This window comes from Gymnoscopelus microlampas (genome assembly GCF_963454915.1).
Source record: "Gymnoscopelus microlampas genome assembly, chromosome: 3".
Classification (NCBI taxonomy): Eukaryota; Metazoa; Chordata; class Actinopteri; order Myctophiformes; family Myctophidae; genus Gymnoscopelus; species Gymnoscopelus microlampas.
The window spans coordinates 45,010,617-45,029,523 of NC_139940.1; the positions used below are offsets into that span (position 1 = coordinate 45,010,617).

General features: G+C 42.4%; 1 protein-coding gene across 1 annotated transcript in view; it reads right to left on the minus strand.

Annotated features, from left to right (window-relative positions):
• The window catches only part of ascc3 (activating signal cointegrator 1 complex subunit 3), a 293,488-nt gene that overhangs the window by 125,346 nt on the left and 149,235 nt on the right, over positions 1-18,907 (minus strand). Inside the window, exons 14-15 of the mRNA XM_084052068.1 lie at positions 9,824-10,000; positions 8,698-8,769 (exon numbers count right to left, since the gene is read on the minus strand). Of these exons, the coding sequence (XP_083908194.1) occupies positions 8,698-8,769; positions 9,824-10,000 (249 nt within the window). The remainder of the gene's footprint in view (positions 1-8,697; positions 8,770-9,823; positions 10,001-18,907) is intronic.

Consider the following 18,907-nt stretch of genomic DNA (forward strand, 5'->3'; position numbering starts at 1 on the left):
GTATTTATGAATATTCATATTATGCAAATAAAACGGGCCAAAGTGGTTTCGAGTTTCAGAAAGTGGTTATTTGCATATTGGACCATGATAGGTTTGCGTGATTGGTGCACAGCACACAGCCGGCTGAGATGTGAAGTACAGAGACGCTCCCCCCACCACCACCAGTGGAAAATGTGAAACAGGCGGTCTGGTGGCAAGTTCTACACATAATACAATCTGTATTATAGTCAAAGTCATGCCCTATACTGTAACTGTAGGAGGGGGGAAAAAATAGTGGAGGGGGACTTCAACAGTATGGACCCCAGTACCCCCCCATTATGGATTATTGTTGGCCTTGTCATTTACTTTTGTAACAAGATAAACAGCTTTGAATTTAGAATAGCTGACCTTTAATATGAATCCCATTCTATGCATCAGTGTCGCTCTCAAACGGCACTTGTTGGAGGCATTTATTTATGTTGTGTTCTCTTTTAGCACTTTGTTTTTTTGTCTTTCAGCAGATTTGTTTCAAATGTTAAGTGCATTATAAATCTTTACTAATCTCTTCCTTCTCTTACAAATGCCAATTCCTAATAACGGGAGGGAGTTCCTGCAGAAGAACTTGCTAAAGCCAGCCAGAATGTTCACGTCTCCCCCCCTTTCTCCGCTCCCTCCATTGGCTCCCAGTTACTGCCCCCACAGAGTGTTGGCCTACAAAGCAACCAAAGGTATGGGCACCCCCGTATCTTCAAAGCCTGATCCAACCCTACAACCCCTCTCTCTCACTCACTCAGATCAACTAACACAGGGAAACATCCGGGGACAACGCTCCACACGTCCCAGACTCTTCTCCCTTCTGGCTCACAAACTGTGGAACGAACTCCCCATCGCAGTCAGGACTGCAGACTCACTCCCAAGCTTCTGCCGTAATCTGAAGACTCACCTCTTCAGACTCCTCCTTAGCCCGTAGCTCTTGCCGTAGCACTTGACGACCTTGCAGGCTTATGCAAAGGCTAATTTAGATAGCATGTTATGTAGACAGATGCCAGGTCATTAGACCTGGCATCCTATTGTGTGTATAGTTTCAACGCACAAATTATTGATTTTCTTGATATTATACTGTTTACACTGATGATAGGTTCATGGTTTACCTATGATCTTAGATGACCATTTCTATGCATTTGGTGTATTACCTCGTGTTTTCCTTGCTTTACTGTAAATCGCTCTGGATTAAGAATGTCTGCTAAATGCCTAAACTTAGTGTAAATTGTAGAATCACCCACAATAGATTATTAAAAATATTGGTATGGGTGGCTTAACTCTTTGACTGCCGTCGACGCGTTTTCGAGTCAATTGCTACTTGGTCCACTTGGCCGTCAACACACAACATGCATCCTGATAGCTTTTTAATTGTTTAACCCATTAAGACCTGGAACTGTGTCATTTTTTGATTTGAGCTAAAAAGCATTATTTTACACTTTGGGCTATTCAAAAATAGCAGATATACAAGCTCATAGCGCGGCACCGAGTGCCGCGCTATGAGCTTGTATATCTGCTATTTTTGAAAAATCGTGAAAATGTGTGCAAATCTTTGAATATATATATTTTTAAAGTGAACATTTTTAACTCAAATCTTTGATTCTGGAGGTCCCTGGAACAACATATTTTGATGGGGGTCCGCGGCCAAATACATTTAATTCTGGGGGTCCTTGACATGAAAAAGATTGAGCACCACTCATATAGAAACATACGGTTTTCAGAAAACTGTTGGGATTTAGGAGACATGTAGAATCGGCTTCAGGTCTCAATGGGTTAATAAACGACCGCGCTGTTCTCTGTAACATCCGTCATCAGATTCCCTGTTATGTATCAGAAATGGGATGTCTGTCTGAACAGGCACATCAGGGACCGTGTGAAAGAGACCACATGAAAGCTCAGCAGTGGGCGGTGAAAACACAAGGCATTGACCTTCACACATGTGAGCGTGCATACGGGTTGACCAAGGTCTTTTCTGATGCCCTGTGTTCATGTGTTCTGGATTTACTGTCCTGAAGGACATGAGTGGCTTCCTCCTCCCCAGCCCCACATGTACAGTACAGTACATAACCCTGGGGGGTATCATTCCTCTCATCTCTCTCTCTTCCTTCATGTACTGGGTCACCACCACACTGCCGTCATGTCACCTTGCTATTGACTTTGATCTACTTTAACCACATTGAGACCTGAAGCCGATTCTACGTGTCTCCTAAATCTCAACAGTATTCTCAAAAAACTATGTTTCTATATCAGCGGTGCTCAAACTTTTTCATGTCAAGGACCTCCAATATTATGTGTATTTGGCCGCGGACCCCCATCAAAATATTTTGTTCCAGGGACCCCCAGAAGCAAAGATTTTAGTCAAAAATGTTCGCTTTAAATATATATATATTCAAAGATTTGCACACATTTTCACGATTTTTCAAAAATAGCAGATCTACAAGCTCATAGCGCGGCACTCGGTGCCGCGCTATGAGCTTGTATATCTGCTATTTTTGAATAGCCCAAAGTGTAAAATAATGCTTTTTAAGTCAAATCTAAAAATGAGACAGTTCCAGGTCTCAATGGGTTAACCACATGAACCCTAGTAAAGTAAAAGTATCTCAAAATCGAACTTGAGTACAGCCCTTGAGTAAATGTACTTAGTTACTTTTACACCGCTGGTGCTCGGAAACAACTAACTGATAATTTAATCAGACGATTAATCACGTCCAATAACGATCATAAAACCGGCATTCTGTCGCATTTTGTTCCGGTCTGACTTATACAGGCTTAGACTTTTTTTTTTTTTGGTATGGCAGTTTATTGCGAGCCCATATATCACTGCATGCTTTCAAAGTGCTGCGTGTAGCTTCCACACACATATGGGCTGCGTGGGCCCCGGTGGAGACCCAGCCGCGGCAAATGTTATTTATTGAAGGCGTTTTATCAGCACCGCTGAGCTAGCGTGGAAGCGTTGTCGGCGGTATAACCGGTGGCTTCTGAAGCTTATTAAACCTTTACGACCGGGAAACACATCTGTGTCATTTTTTTTTTAGATTTCTTTGGCTATTCAAAAAATAGCAGATATACAAGCTCATAGCGCGGCACCGAGTGCCGCGCTATGAGCTTGTATATCTGATATTTTTTGGGGGAAATCGTGAACATTTGTGCAAATCTTTGAATATGTATATTTTTAAAGTGAACATTTGAAACTCAAATCTTTGCTTTTGGGGGATTCTACGAATGTCTTCTAAATTCTAATAGCATGTTGCTATAACATCAGTGGTTCTCAAAAATTGATATGTATTTCACCACGGACCCCCATCTCAAAATATTTTGTTCCAGGGACCCCCAGAAGTCGTAACATAGTTAAAGATTTTCGCTTTAAAAAATGTATATTCAAAGATTTGCACATATTTTCAAGATTTTTCAAAAAATTGCAGATCTACAAGCTCGTAGCGCGGCACTCGGTGCCGCGCTATGAGCTTGTATATCTGCTATTTTTGAATAGCCTAAAGAAATCTTAAAAATGACACACCAGATGCGTTCCCAGGTCTTAAAGGGTTAAAGTTCTGTCTGCCCGGCACCGCCCGCTTGTCCCAGCAGGAGGGCTGGGAGGGGGGAAACTTCATAAAGAAAATTTCATCCATCATAACCCTTCCCAGATGAAATTAATATATGTCACAGCCACTTCTGACAATTTAATATCGAGAGGGGCGAAGGCGGCTCCCCACAGCAGAGGGTTGAGGTCTCGGCGGCCGTGAACCCCAAGTCCAGGGCCGAGCTCGTGTTTTGTGTTTTTTTTTTTTAACCCTTCAAGACCGGGGAAAGCATCTGTCGTTTTAGATTTCAACCACTTTAACCATTATTGTCTTATACTTTTTTTCAAAAATAGCAGATCTACAAGCTCGTAGCGCGGCAACAAATCGTGAGAGTGTGTGCAAATCTATGAATCTATATATATATATTTTTTTTTTAAAGGAAACATTTGTAACTCAAATGTTTGCTTCTGGGGATTCTACAAATGTCTTCTAAATCCTTCAGTTTAAAAATATGTATTTGGCCGCAGACCCCCACCTCAAAATATCTTGTAATAAGGACCCCCAGAAGCAAAGTTTTGAGTAAAAAAAAAGAATCCCTTTAAAAATATATATATTCAAATATTTGCAAACATTTTTTATGATTTAAAGAAACGATAAAAAAAAAAATAGCCAAATAAATGTTAAAATGACACAGATGCTTTCCCGGTCTTTATTGGTTAAGACAGGGCCAGATAAGGGACATTTTCTGCCGTTGGTGCAGTCATATCTCGCGAGTACAGTATGTGTGCTAAGGAGTTCTCACTGGCCATAGAGGAAATGCCATTGTGTGTGTGTGTGTGTGTGTGTGTGCGTGTGTGTGTGTGTGTGTGTGTGTGTGTGTGTGTGTGTGTGTGTGTGTGTGTGTGTGTGTGTGTGAGCGTGCATGCGAGAGAGATAGCGACTCGCAAGACAGACATACTGTACAGACAGACAGACTGACAGAAAGAGAGATGCAAAATCACAGTGTGTGTGTGTGTGTGTGTGTGTGTGTGTGTGAGAGAGAGAATCGGTGTGTGCGTGGGTGCGTACTCATGTGCACGCTCCCATTAACCCATTCAATCCGGGGACGCATCTCTGTCATTTTAGATTTCTTTAGCTATCAAAAATAGCAGATCTACAAGCTCATAGCGCGGCACCGAGTGCCGCGCTATGAGCTTGTAGATCTGCTATTTTTGAAAAATCTTTGTGCAGATCTTTGAATATATACATTTTCTTGAAACAATATTTTTAACTCAAATCTTCTGGGGGTACCTGGAACAAAACTTTCCCATGTCAAGGACCCCCAAAATGATATGTTCTTTGCCGCTGACCCTCATTAAAATATGTTGTTCCGAGAAGCAAAGATTTGAGTTAACCCTAACCCTAAAAAAATATATATTCAAAGATTTTCAAGATAAAAAAAAGCAGATCTACAAGCTCATATATCTGCTATTTTTTGAATAGCCAAAGAAATGTTAAAATGACAGAGATGCGTTCCCGGATTGAACGGGTTAAAATGATGCAGACAGGATAAGCAGCGTGCTCGACAGGGAGCTCAATGCACTGAGCAGATGGGAGCTAAACGGAGATGGCTGAATCCACAACTCTCATTCTCCCAATAGGGCCTCTGAGGGCTGCTGGTGGAGGGTGGAGGTGGGGTGGATGTATATAGGGGGGTGTGGTGGACTTGGGACCATTCAGGTATAGCAGGTGTTCATGTAAAACAAGACGCCAGTCTAAAAGCCCCTGCTTGTGGCCCCCTAGAGGCCAATGCTGCTAACACTGCAGGGCGGTGGTTTTTCCGAGATGTCTAGTTTAGGCCCAAATATTGTTGGACGGACACGTTTCAACGGCAGTCCAATGATACGTTTTTTTGAGATTATGTTGTGTGGAAGTGGAATTTTTTGGTCTGTGGGTGACTGGGTGGTGCTTAAGAAAAGGCTCTGGGCTCACCTAAATCAGGGAAATGTTCGTCCTCTGGGGAAAATAAAGGTGCACAGAGCAATTTCCATCTAGCCCAGTGGTTCTCAACTAGTGGTCCGGGGACCTTGGGGTCCCCAGCGAAATTAGTTAACATAGCGTCACAATCATTTTAACCACTTAGCTTTGGCTATTCAAAAATAGCAGATATACAAGCTCATAGCGCGGCACCGAGTGCCGCGCTATGAGCTTGTAGATGTGCTATATATTTTTTTTTAAAGCAAACATTTTTAACTCAAATCTTTGCTTCCGGCGGTCCCTGGCACAAAACTTTTTCAGATGGGGGTCCGCGGCCAAATGTATATCAGTTTAGGGGTTCGCAGCATGAAAAAGGTTGAAAACCACTGATCTAGCCAATGGTTTTCGCAATATCTTGCGGCCAAAGTCTTTGACAAACAGATGGAGCGACATTGTCATCCTTAGAGAGAGAGAGAGAGAACAAAAAGCTTTTTAAAAAAAAGCTTTAAAAAGTGAGAGCATCCAGAATACTTTTGTGATGTCACCTCGACATCCGCGTCCGTCTCGTTCCCTTCTTAGACAAAGCGAGACGCGATGCGTCATAAAGTAATCGTTTTTTGACCGAAAGAAAAGATCCTTTATCCCTTTAAGACCTGGAACGCATCTGTGTCACTTTAGATTTCTTTGGGCTATTCAAAAATAGCAGATCTACAAGCTCATAGCGCGGCACCGAGTGCCGCGCTATGAGCTTGTAGATCTGCTATTTTTGAAAAATCGTGAAAACATTTTTTTTTTTACATTTTTTTCAAAAAAACTGTTAGGATTTAGAAAACATTTTTTTGAATCGGCCTCAGGTCTTAATGGGTTATGAATACTGTTTCTGAAAAAAAAAAACAGAATGTTTGTTTACCTCACCCCCCACAACCTCTGGAAACGACGTGCTCACAATGCTGATTCACATCCGCTTTCTTCAAAAAAAGGCAAGGTCACAATAATGCTGGGGCAGGATGCAGGAGGAAATGTTTCATTGAGGGAGATTGAAAAAGGCAGATAAATTCAATATTTATCGGGGGCGGGTGGGTGGAGGTAAGGAGCTCGGGTTGTGTGGGGTGGGAGGGTGGGGGGGGGGGCTGGTCTGTTTAGCCCATTAAGACCGGGGGGGGGGGGGGGCGCATCTGTGCGTCCTTTTTTAGATGTCTTTGGGCTATTCAAAAATAGCAGATCTACAAGGTCGTCTGCGCGGCTTTTCTAAGCGGACATTCTTAATTCTTTGCTTTTGGGGATTCTACAAATGTCTTCAAAAAACTAAAAAATGATATATATTTTTTTTTTCATTGTCTCGCGCAGAGACAATGAAGACCGATGTGTAGGGAGACACAGGTATATATATATATATATATATGTATGTTGATACAGTATATATCAGTGGTTCTCAAACATTTTTCATGTCAAGGACCCCCAAAATGATATGTATTTGTCCGCGGACCCCTCCCATCTCAAAATATGTTGTCTGAGGGACCCCCAAAAGCAAAGATTTGAGTTAAAAATGTATATATATATATTCAAAGATTTGCTAAAATGTTCACGATTTAAAAAAAATAGCAGATCTGCAAGCTCATAGCGCGGCACTCGGTGCCGCGCTATGAGCTTGCAGATCTGCTATTTTTGAATAGCCCAAATAAATCCAAATAGGACACAGATTCTTTCCCGGTCTAAATGGTTTAGTGTGCATAGTGCCGGTAGTCAAGGCAGTCCATTTTCCCTCTGATTTATGAGACTCGAGAGATTGAGTTCAGGGAGGAAGGGGACACCGCGGGGCACAAATTGCCTCAATAAGAAGGGCTGACGTGCCTCTCGGTTCGACCTTCAGCCGTTTGAACCCCGGCGTCCGCCGTAACAGAGGTCGGGCCTGACGGGAGGGGTCTTCAGGGTCGCTGGACTGAAAAAGCCGCCCCGCCAGCACTTTAGTTAGAGGGCCAAGGTGTGGTTCATTTTTTTTTCTTCATATAAATGATGAATTATTATACAGGCGGATGGAATTGTCTGCACTGTTTTCCCCACAGTGTGAATGTGACTCGTGCAGAGACACTGAAAACTGATGTAGTAGGGAGACACGGGTACCGACCAGTGTTGCCAGATTTTGCGAGAGAAATAAGCCAATTTTATCGGTCTATAAAAACTTGCCCAAAAGAAACGGCTATGCCGCATGAGCGCTGCACCCTCAAATAACTAGTTTCTGTTTGTTTAGGAAAACCGGCAGATAGGCCAATGCTATGCATTTATTATAGGATACAATGGTGCCAGTCAACATTCTGAAGTGTCATCTGAAGTGTCTATTGTGTGCAATACCCTTTGATTTTAATGATCCATTTTGTTCCAAGAAAAACAGACTTTTCTGTTTATCGCATTTAGAGGAAAGGACTCCCACACACTGTCTTCTTCACTTGCAATTAAAAATATACGTTTTTTTGGAATATTCATGAGAACGTTCCCAACAAATATGTTCTTTATTGCAAGTGAAGAAGCCAGAGTGTGGCAGTCCTTTCTTCTACGATAGTCAGACCGTTGGTATTCCTCCGACCGACCTGTTGGTGTACAGTTGTGTTAAAGTTCAGCTCTTTTATGTTTTTCAAGTATTCATTATTAATGGCCAGCCCATAGTCCAAACACTATTGCATTGGCACTAGTCCAGGGGTTTTCAACTGATTTTGACCCAGGGACCACCATCCTGGCTAAGAGCAACCTGGGGGCCACCACTATTGTGTCGGGTGGTTGCAGAAAGCGTAATTGCTTTGATGCCTTAACTAATTAACGAGCGGCAACGAGCGACAGCTGCACACAGACACACACACCTGCCCTCTGCAGTGCTCTAATTTTTAAGTGACTGGAGTCTCATTTCTCTCCAAAAGCCCTTGAATATGATGGAATATGATTAAGGATTACTGTGATTATGGTAAGCTCATATTTCATATCACACACACCATACAGTACCTGCACTAGTCCAGTGTTTGCAAGTGAGTGAGTGAGTGAGTGAGTGAGTGAGTTTGACAGATTTTGGGAGAGAAATAAGCAACCAGGTCTAGGAAAACACAAAGCCCAAAAGAAGCGACTATAAGCCACATGAGCACTTCAAACCTACTGTATTTTCAAAAGAATCAAAAAAATAAAATAAAAAAGTGACACATGACAAAAGTGACATTACCTGATGGCCACCTTTGATCTGGTGCACGACCTTCTCGTAGCACACCTCCTCCATGTCGTGCAGCTGCTGGATCTGAACGAGGCACAGGGACACAAACGGTATGGCGCTCAGTCAGCTGAACACGGCTCTTTTTCGCCCGTTATCTTGTCACTGCATTCGAGGCGATAGCGATCAATAACATCGGAATTTCAGCCGGCACTTTTTCAGTGTCTTATCGCCATGTGAAGACACAGGTGTATATATAAGGTACTGAAATACCAAACACTTGCACATGTACCATCTCTGCATGGTGGGTACAACTGTAAAACAATTGCTTTGATATTTGGCAGCTTGGGGCATGTCCATAATATGTGTGTGCGAGAAGGACGACAAATTGTTGGACTATAGCTAAAAGAAGGGCAAAACAATGACTGAGTATATAGACTGATCATGATCTTGCATTGCATTTTTTTTTCTTCACTCAGACATATTTGGATCTTGGCATGATTTATTAACCCATTCAATCCAGGAACGCATAGAGGTCATTTTAGATGTTTAGCTAAAACCATTATTTATTACTATGGGCTTTTCAAAAATAGCAGATATACAAGCTCATAGGAGCTTGTAGATCTGTAATTTTTTAGAAAAAATGTTTGCTTCAAATCTTTGCTTCTGGGGATTCTACAAATGTCTTCAAGAATCAGTTTTTAAAAAAAAATACTTATATGTAAATAATATATATATACACTGTATAATATCTCAAACTTTTGTCATGTCAAGGACCCCCAAAAATGATTATGTATTTGTCCACGACCCCCCCCCCCCCCTCATCTCAAAAGATGTTGTTCCAGGGACCCCCAGAAGCAAAGTTTTGAGTAAAAAAAATATATAAATATATTCAAATATTTGCACACATTTTCACGATTTCCCCCCCCCAAAAAATAGCAGATCTACAAGCTCATAGCGCGGCACTCGGTGCCGCGCTATGAGCTTGTAGATCTGCTATTTTTGAATAGCCAAAGAAATCTAAAAATGACACAGATGCGTTCCCGGATTGAATGGGTTAAACTGAACATCCCAATACAGAAATTAAACTGAAAAATCCAAATAAAGACATTAAAATGTGTGTGTTGTTACTATACTATACCTTGCTGGTGGCCTTGATGCCCACGAAGGTCTGCCCGAGGGGCACCGGCCGGAAGCGTCCGTCGAAGAAGAAGAGGCCGATGAAGGGGTTGACGTGCAGGAAGGAGGCCACGTCCAGGTAGTTGGGCAGCGTGGCCGACAGGCCCAGGATCCGGATCATGCTCTGGGTGGACTCCACCTGACACACACACACGCGCGCACACACACACACACACACACACACACACACACACACACACACACACACACACACACACACACACACACACACAGTGGATGTCAGTCTACATCAGTGGTTCTCAACCTATGGGTTGCGATCATAAGAGTTATTATAATATATCTAGAGAACGCCCCCCCACCCAGAAGTACCCTCTTCCTCCGCATTTGGGCGCCAAACTTTGGTGCTCAAATGCGGAAGACTTGAGTACCGAGCCAGGCACACTATATAGGGTTTCAAACGGCAGAAAGCACGCGCAGTAAGCGTTTTAAATGCGGGAGTCTTGCAATCCCATATTTGACCACCAGGCGACGGCAGCTTCACTGTTCTACCGCGGTCTTGGGGGACAATTTAAAAATGAAAAAGAAACGAAGAAATAAATGAAAAGAGAAATGAAAAAAGAAATGAAAAAAGAAATGAAAAAATAAATGAAAAAATAAATGAAAAAATAAATGAAAAAATAAATGAAAAAATAAATGAAAAAAGAAATGAAAAAAAGACCATTACTGCATCAAAAAGTAATCAACAAACTATACTATAAAAAACTGGTCAAACATCAAATTGTTGAATAACATAAGAAAGAGGCAAATATTGTGAAAATAGCTGATCTACAAGCTCACAACGCCTTGTAGATCAGCTATTAGTATTTTCACAATATTTATCTGCGGAACCGAGTCAAACTAAACGTAATGCCTCAACTCCTACAATTCCAAGTGCTTGTCAGGGTGGGGGGGTCCCTGGTTCAATTATGGTTATTTTGGGGGGTCCCCAGTTCAAATATGATTATTGGGGGGGGTTGAATACCACTGGTCTACATGACAACGACCTGAACTCCATGATGGACTTGTTGAGGTTACTGGGGACAGTAAGTTGTTGTGTTCATGAAAAATTGCAGGTAAAGGCAATCTTTGTCTCCAAGGTAGACACCCACATGAAGAATGTATCTTGATAATGAAAAACGTGATAGATAGTAAAAATGGATTCACTGCTGAAATTACTTTTACCTTAACCCATTCAATCCGGGAACACATCTCTGTCATTTTACATTTCTTTGACTATTCAAATATAGCAGATATACAAGCTCATAGCGCGGCACCGAGTGCCTCGCTATGAGCTTGTATATCTACTATTTTTGAAAAATCATGAAATGTTGTGCAAATCTTTAAATATATATATTTTCAAAGCGAACATTTGTAAAATGTTTTGTTCTAGGGACCTCCCAGAAGCAAAGATTTGAGTTACAAATGTTCGCTTTAAAAATATATATATATTCAAAGATTTGCACAAATGTTCACGATTTTTCAAAAATAGCAGATCTACAAGCTCATAGCGCGGCACTCGGTGCCGCGCTATGAGCTTGTAGATCTGCTATTTTTGAATAGCCCAAGTATGAATAATGTTTAACGTGGTTACACAGATGCGTTCCCGGTTTGAATGGCTTAAAGGGTTTATGCACTCTGACATGTGCGCAGGGGTGTGTGTGTGTGTGTGTGTGCGCGGGCACGCGGGAATGCGTATATAAGCAAGCACGTGGGTGGGGAAAGGGGAATAAGTGAGGCAGCAGCAGCGGTGGTGGTGTGCGTGATGTGTACAAGCCCCCTATCTATGGGCCTCCTGCTGTGTTATGTGACAGGGAAGATTGGTAAGGCCTTTAATGTGATGCAGTACCTGTCAAACCATCCTATCAAGATAAGGAACCCGACCAATCCCTGCCGGCCCGATAGGTGCCGGGGCGAGCACGCCGCCGCCCGTACTGCAAGATGTACATTAAGTTTCAACTGTTTCTTGTGAAACAACCTGGTTGGCTGGTTTGGAGAACGGGGCACTCGGGCCATGTCTTTTTGTATATGGGTTTATAACTGGTTTTCCAGGGGTTGAATAATCAATTTTCTCCTCCTATACTTATATGGGTACATATTAATATTACATTACATTACATTACAGTCATTTAGCAGACGCTTTTATCCAAAGCGACTTACAATAAGTGCATTCAACATAGGTAGGGAACGAAACTACTAATCACTAGAAGAATTAAGCGCATTCTTTTCTAAAACAAGCAACTAAGAGTATACCTAGCGCTAAGGTAAAAGTGCAATATATCAGCTACCTACTTTCTTAAACAGATGAGACAAAGTAGGAAAAGCAAATGAGCAAGAGCTAAAACAAATAAGTGTATCGAATAAACAAGATCCAATAAAACAATGAAACAAGAGTTTGTACAACTAGTTAACAACAAGTAGGCAAGGCGAAGAGGAAGGGTAGTGTTTCCTGAAGAGGTGGGTTTTCAGCCTGCGGCGAAAGATGGGCAGTGACTCTGTCCTGACATCAGTGGGGAGTTCATTCCACCACTGTGGGGCCAGAACAGAAAAAAGCTGTGACCGTGTAGATCGGCCAGAAGGACCCTTGAGCGACGAGGCAATCAGTCGCCCCGAGGCGGCAGACCGAAGTGGACGGGCAGGGGTGTAGGCATCGACCATAGCCCGGAGGTGGAGCTGTACCTTTCACTGCCCTATAGGCTAGCACCAGGGTTTTAAACTGGATGCGAGTGTAGATAATTACTATTAAATTTATATTAAAGGACCTCAATGGAAACAAGCCATAGTGCTTTCTCGGGTTTAAAATCCTCTTAACAGGCCGTGTATTGAACTGTACTTCCCTGTCCTTGTCTTTGCAAACTGTTAATAAAGTATTCAATCAATCACAATCAAAGGTCTTTAGCTAAAACACGGCTTGTTACCTTGGGATTAACCTTGTGTCACCAGGCTTTCCAATGCGAAGAAAAGCAAGCCTGGTATTCATTTAAAAACTGAGTCGTGTTAGCCGGTTTAGGAAAAAGGGGAAAAAGAAGTGTTCCGGTGGTGGGTTGGCGTTGGCGTTACATTGTTTTTATTCCCGTCAGTGGTTCAGGGGTAGAGTGGCCGGTAGAGCGACCAGATGGGAACCGCCAGGTTCCCAGTTCGATCCCGAGCTCCCCCAGAGTTCATGTAAAGTTTTGAATAGCCAAAGTGTAAAATAATGCTCAACTCAAAAAATGACACAGATGCTTCTCCAGGTCTTAAAGGGTTAAAGGCTATTTTAGAGAGCCTTTATCTTGACTGTCATGCATAATTGGTATTAAGTCAACCTGGCCAAGAAAGAAACATGTGCTTTTCCATGCACAACATCACAGTCATAAATGGCTTGGCTCTAAAAAAATATTTCCATTTAAAAAAAAGAACACACACTCACAAGGGGGTCGGGTTCGTTTAGTTTCCTGGGATTTCCATATTCATGTGCATAACGAGGTGAAAGTAAGCACCTGGCACATCAGCGGCGCCAGCCACAATTCCATCAGCACAGTCAATTATGGCAGTCTGTCAGGTGTGGCAGTGACTGGATGGAGAGAGAGAGGCTTTGGTCTGCGCTGTGATCCACTAGATTGCATTGAAGTGGAAAATATGAACCGAAAGGTTTAGCGGGTTACACACTCCCTCCAGAGGGAAACCACAATGGTGAGTATTGTCTCCATGGGAGGCGAGACACGAGACGCGGCTTGTAATTGGCTGAAGCGTGGGGTATGGAGCGCTCCCCCTGTGTTCACTAGGGCTGGTGAATTAATATTCGAATATTCCTCGAATGTGGGGAAAATAATGTATATTTGAATATGAAAATTAATATTCGAATATGATTTTTTTTAATGTTTATTTGACAGGGACAATACAAAAAACTATGTATCAAGTTATAAAAACAAACAAAAGACATGTTTTATTGGATCCGAGCACTCGATACATTGTTTTTTGTATAGTGTCTGTAAAAAGTTTTTGGGATTTTTATTTTTTTTATAAAAATAATAATAATAATAATAATAATATTCGAATATATTCGAATATCTGCCAATTATTAAGACCAATATTCGAATATCATTTCCGAGGAAAGTTGACAGCCCTAGTGTTCACTTGGACCGCATGCAGGGCGGCGTTGACATGTCGGAGGTACCGAAAGTTGGGGGGGACGAGGATTTACGATTCTGTCCCTATCGGTACGTAACTCGGACGGCGCTGAGTCGGCTGAAGCAGACTTTTGCAACGCTCAACACGGCGACTCGCTCACTTTAGCTCGCTCGGCGGCGGCGCCTCTCGCGGCTCAAGTCGGCTTGAGACGGCCGCGCCTCCGTCAGCTCCGCCCGAAAACAAGCGCTCCCTTCCTTACTCGCCTCCTATGGAAACATTAATAGCGTACAGGTAGGGGCTGTGAACATAAAAGCCACCTTGACTCCATCCTTCAAGCGTCTTTTTTTTTTATTATCACAGGCTATTTCCAAAAGGACAATATTAGGCCCCACACAATCAGTGAGAATTCCTCTGTCTTTGTATAGTCTGCATTCAAATGAGGCTGCAAGTTTTTCTCACTCTGCCCTCCTTAGCATCGGGGGCTGAACCGAGTATCTCTCTCTTGGCTATTGGTGAGACAGCACCTAAGGGAGGAATGTAACAGGGTTCTTTTTTACGACGTGTCCCATTTAAACGGCTGGCTGTTTTTCATCATAAATGGCCCTGCTGAGTGCAATTTGATGTCGGGGAAGAGGACGCCGTAATGATCTTAACCCATTCAATTCGGGAACGCATCTGTGTCATTTTTTGATGTTTTGCTATAACCATTATTTCATATACTTTGGGCTATTCAAAAATAGCAGATATACAAGCTCATAGCGCGGCACCGAGTGCCGCGCTATGAGCTTGTAAATCTGCTATTTTTTTTTAAATCTTGAACATTTTGTGCAGATCTTTGAATACATATATTTTCTTGAAACAACATTTTTAACTCAAATATTTGCTCCTGGGGGTCCCTGGAACAAAACTCTTTCATGTCAAAGACCCCCAAAATGTTATGTTTTTGGCCACCGACCCCATCAAAATATGTTATTCCCCCCAGAAGCAAAGATTTGAGTTAAAAATGTTGTTTCAAAAATATATAATTATTAAAAGATTTGCACAAATGTTCAAGATTTAAAAAAAAAATGCAGATCTACAAGCTCGTAGCGCGGCACTCGGTGCCACACAGACGCTTTCCCGGATTGAATGGGTTAAGAGAACATTCTCCATTCTTTCTGTGCTGCAAATGTGAGACGATGAGCTCTTCCCTGGTGATGATCTTGCCAAAAAAACAACAACAACAATTCAGGGAAGCTATTCAGGTTAATACAGGAACATGTCGAGATAAATGTCATCAGCGAGCGCACTTCTAAAATACTACAATTTTTTTGTGCTTCTCAAACTACATTGTGTAGCTTTTCAGTGGGCAGACTAAGCCTGTCACTACATCTTGTGTATCTTGCATTGTATTTGTGTTTGCCGTCATTACTCATACTGTAGGTGTGTAATGATCAAGGCTGCAGAGAGGAAAAGGAGAAACCTGCAATCTGTATCCAACGTGCATTCAATTCCCTGAGAAAAAAAACCAAACCAAGCAAAAAATATGTTTACTCCATTCTTCTGACCTGATGAAAACAGAATGAGACAAACCATGTGATGTGAATTAGACCGAAGCTCTGTATTCTTACGAAATCGGGCCAAACAAAGGTGCTTATTGGTCAAAAACCCGGGTGTGTGTCTCAAAGAATAACCCATGGTCTAACTTCAGGGCTGGAAAAAAAGATCTACTTAGCCATTTTCCAAGGCTGGTCAAGGCTCATTATAGGCTGCTAATTATTAGAATAATGCAAACATAGAATAAGTCAATAATGTCATTTAAATAAATAAAAAAGAATTGTAACAGAATAAGTCAACATTTTCATGTTTATCTGGGGAGAAAACAATAATGCATAAATACTTTGTGTGACTTTTTAAATAATGATAGCACTTTGGCTACTGAATCTTGAAAAAAAATCACACCCTGTGTGAAGGAAGCGGTGCCTTTGGGGCGGGGCTTAACTCATTGCAGTTCGTCCCTATTGGTGGTCTGAGTCCACGTATCAAATTGTTACTTGGTAGCATGCTGCAAACTGGAATGATGGCTGTTTAAGACAGAGGGGGCGGGGCTTAATTAATTACAGTTCGTCCCTATTGGTGGTTTGAGGCCATGTACAAAATTTGAACTCCGTAGCATGCTGCGAACTTGAGTTATGGCTGTTTGAAGGCCAGCCAATGGGAAGACAGAGGGGGCGGGGCTTCAGCAATTAATGCTGGTCCCTATTGGTGGTCTAAGTCCACATACCAAATGTGGACTTGGTGGCATGCTGCAAACTGGAGTTATAGCTGTTTAAAATCCTGTGCTCATCCCGTGCTCATACGGGCGCTGGGGGTCCCTGGACCCCTCTTTGATAACTTCAGCAATTCATGCTCGTCCCTATTGGTGGTCTAAGTCCACATACCAAATTTGGCCTTGGTGGCATGCTGCAAACTGGAGTTATAGCTGTTTAAAATCCCGTGCCCATCCCGTGCTTCCACGGACATAATGTGCTCATCCCGTGCTTCCACGGACATAACATACGCTGGGGGTCCCTGCACCCCTCTTTGATAAGCAGTGGCACGTGTGGGCAATAAGAGGAGAGATGGCAGAGGCAAGCTCCATGTGTGTGTGTGTGTGTGTGTGTGTGTGTGTGTGTGTGTGTGTGTGTGTGTGTGTGTGTGTGTGTGTGTGTGTGTGTGTGTGCGTATGTTTGTATGTGTTGCTTCTTTGCCGTGCTCATCCTGTGCTGATACGGACGGACGGACGGACGGACGGACGGACATACGGACAAAGTCAAGTGTAGAGCGGTTGGCACCGCTAAAAAGACAGTTTCTGATGTTTCGTTGACAACACAACACCACAGAATACATATTTTTGCGCTGCTATTCTGGAGGGGGAAAAAGCAGGTATAAAAGTTGGACTTCAATCTAAAATGAAAAATAAATAATCTGTCTTGCAGGAAGATCACATGAAATCCAATTTAACTTCTGTTGCCGTCTATGGCGGCAAAACACAATTGGGAACTAGCAACCAGTCTGTTAACCCATTAAGACCTGAAGCCGATTCTACAAATGTTTTCTAAATCCTAACAGTTTTCTGAAAAACGTATGTTTCTATATCAGTGGTTCACAAACGTTTTCATGTCAAGGACCCCCAAAATGATATGTATTTGGCCGCCGACCCCCATCTCAAAATATGTTGTTCCAGGGACCCCCAGAAGCAAAGATTTGAGTCAAAAATGTTCGCTTTAAAAGAATATAAATATATTAATTTGCACACATTTTCTCGATTTTTCAAAAATAGCAGATCTACAAGCTCATAGCGCGGCACTCACCCGTCCGTTCTAATGTTAAGGGATTTAGAACAATAAAAAGGTTCTCTAATTTCTGTTGCTTTTTGGCGAAAACAAGCCACATACTGTACAACTGCCTACAACTATGGATTGGATTATCGCGGCAGCAAAAAAAACATCTCCGATTCTACGAGACTCACCTATGTCTTTTACAGTGATAAGCGGGTGAATCTTTGTGAAGAAAAATATTCTATGGTTTTTCAAAGGTTAGCGAAAACACTCGGAATCACTGGCAAGGGCAGCCATAGATGATGTTTAATTCAAGTTGGTATAGCTGCTGGTTGCAATTCTCAAGAGGCATGGAGGTGGTCATATTTCACTGTTGATCAGTCAGTTGTGTTGAAAGTCTTCATGTGAGAAAAAAAAACACAGATGTAGCATGCGTGAATGGAACACACAACCTTCACGGCAACATCCACCACGTCCTTCACATTCAGTGTCTTCTGCAGAGACTCGTGGATGTTGTGATGTATGTACGCATGGAAAATGCGCTCACATCTTGTCCTTCAGTGGCAACATTGTGAGCGATTCCCTGCCTTTCGTGCACACATATGAAAGGAGGCTGAAGTGGCCACTTTAACTTCAACCAACCCGGCTTTATGAAAACAGACCGTTAGTGTTGCTTGTTGAGATTTCAGTTCACTTTCTTTGACCTGGAACGCAACCATGTCATTTTAAATTTGTTTGGCTATTCAAAAATAGCAGATATACAAGCTCAAAGCGCGGCACCGAGTGCCGCGCTACGAGCTTGTAGATCTGCTATTTTTGAAAAATCGTGTTTTTTTTTGTGCAAATCTTTGAATATATACATATTTTTAAAGCGAAGATTTGTAACTCAAATCTTTGCTTCTGGGGGTCCCTGGAACAAAAATATTTTGAGATGGGGGTCCGTGGCCAAATACACATCATTTTGGGGGTCTTTGATATGAAAAAGTTTGAGAACCACTGACCAACATTTAGAAGACATTTGGTAGAATCGGCCTCAGGTCTTAATGGGTTAACTCAGTTCTACTTTTACACATTTGAAAACTTGTGAAATGGGACATTCTACATAATGAGTACTTTCCACTTTTTGATACTTAAGTACATTGTGAAACCAATACGTTTGTACTTTTACTCAAGTCAATTTTGAATTCCAGACTTTCACTCGTAACAGATATTTCTACATCGCAACACACCTGTACCACTGATATGCACACATGCTGGTTGATATGCTGATATGCTGGTTCATATTCAAACCAGCAAGCCCTGAAGCACAAGTGGTCCGCACGACGCTATATTAATGGATGTTTTTGTCTAGCGGTTCTCAAATTGCTCCACACCATCGACCAAAAAAAGGCCCCTTGGGAGGACCGACCGGTCGATGGTAAAGACACCGTTTCCCACCCCTGAGATGTTTTGATTGGCGTTGCGATTCTGAGTGCGCGTGATTGATCACGTCTAGCGCCGCGCCCCGCTTAGACTGAATGGCCACCTAGAGAGAGTTCTCTCTCTCCTCTCTCCTGAAACAGCTCTCTCACACCCACCAGGGTGTTATTGTATCCCCTTCCCGCAGCTAAAGACCTATCCTCGGGGGAATAGTTGTTTTC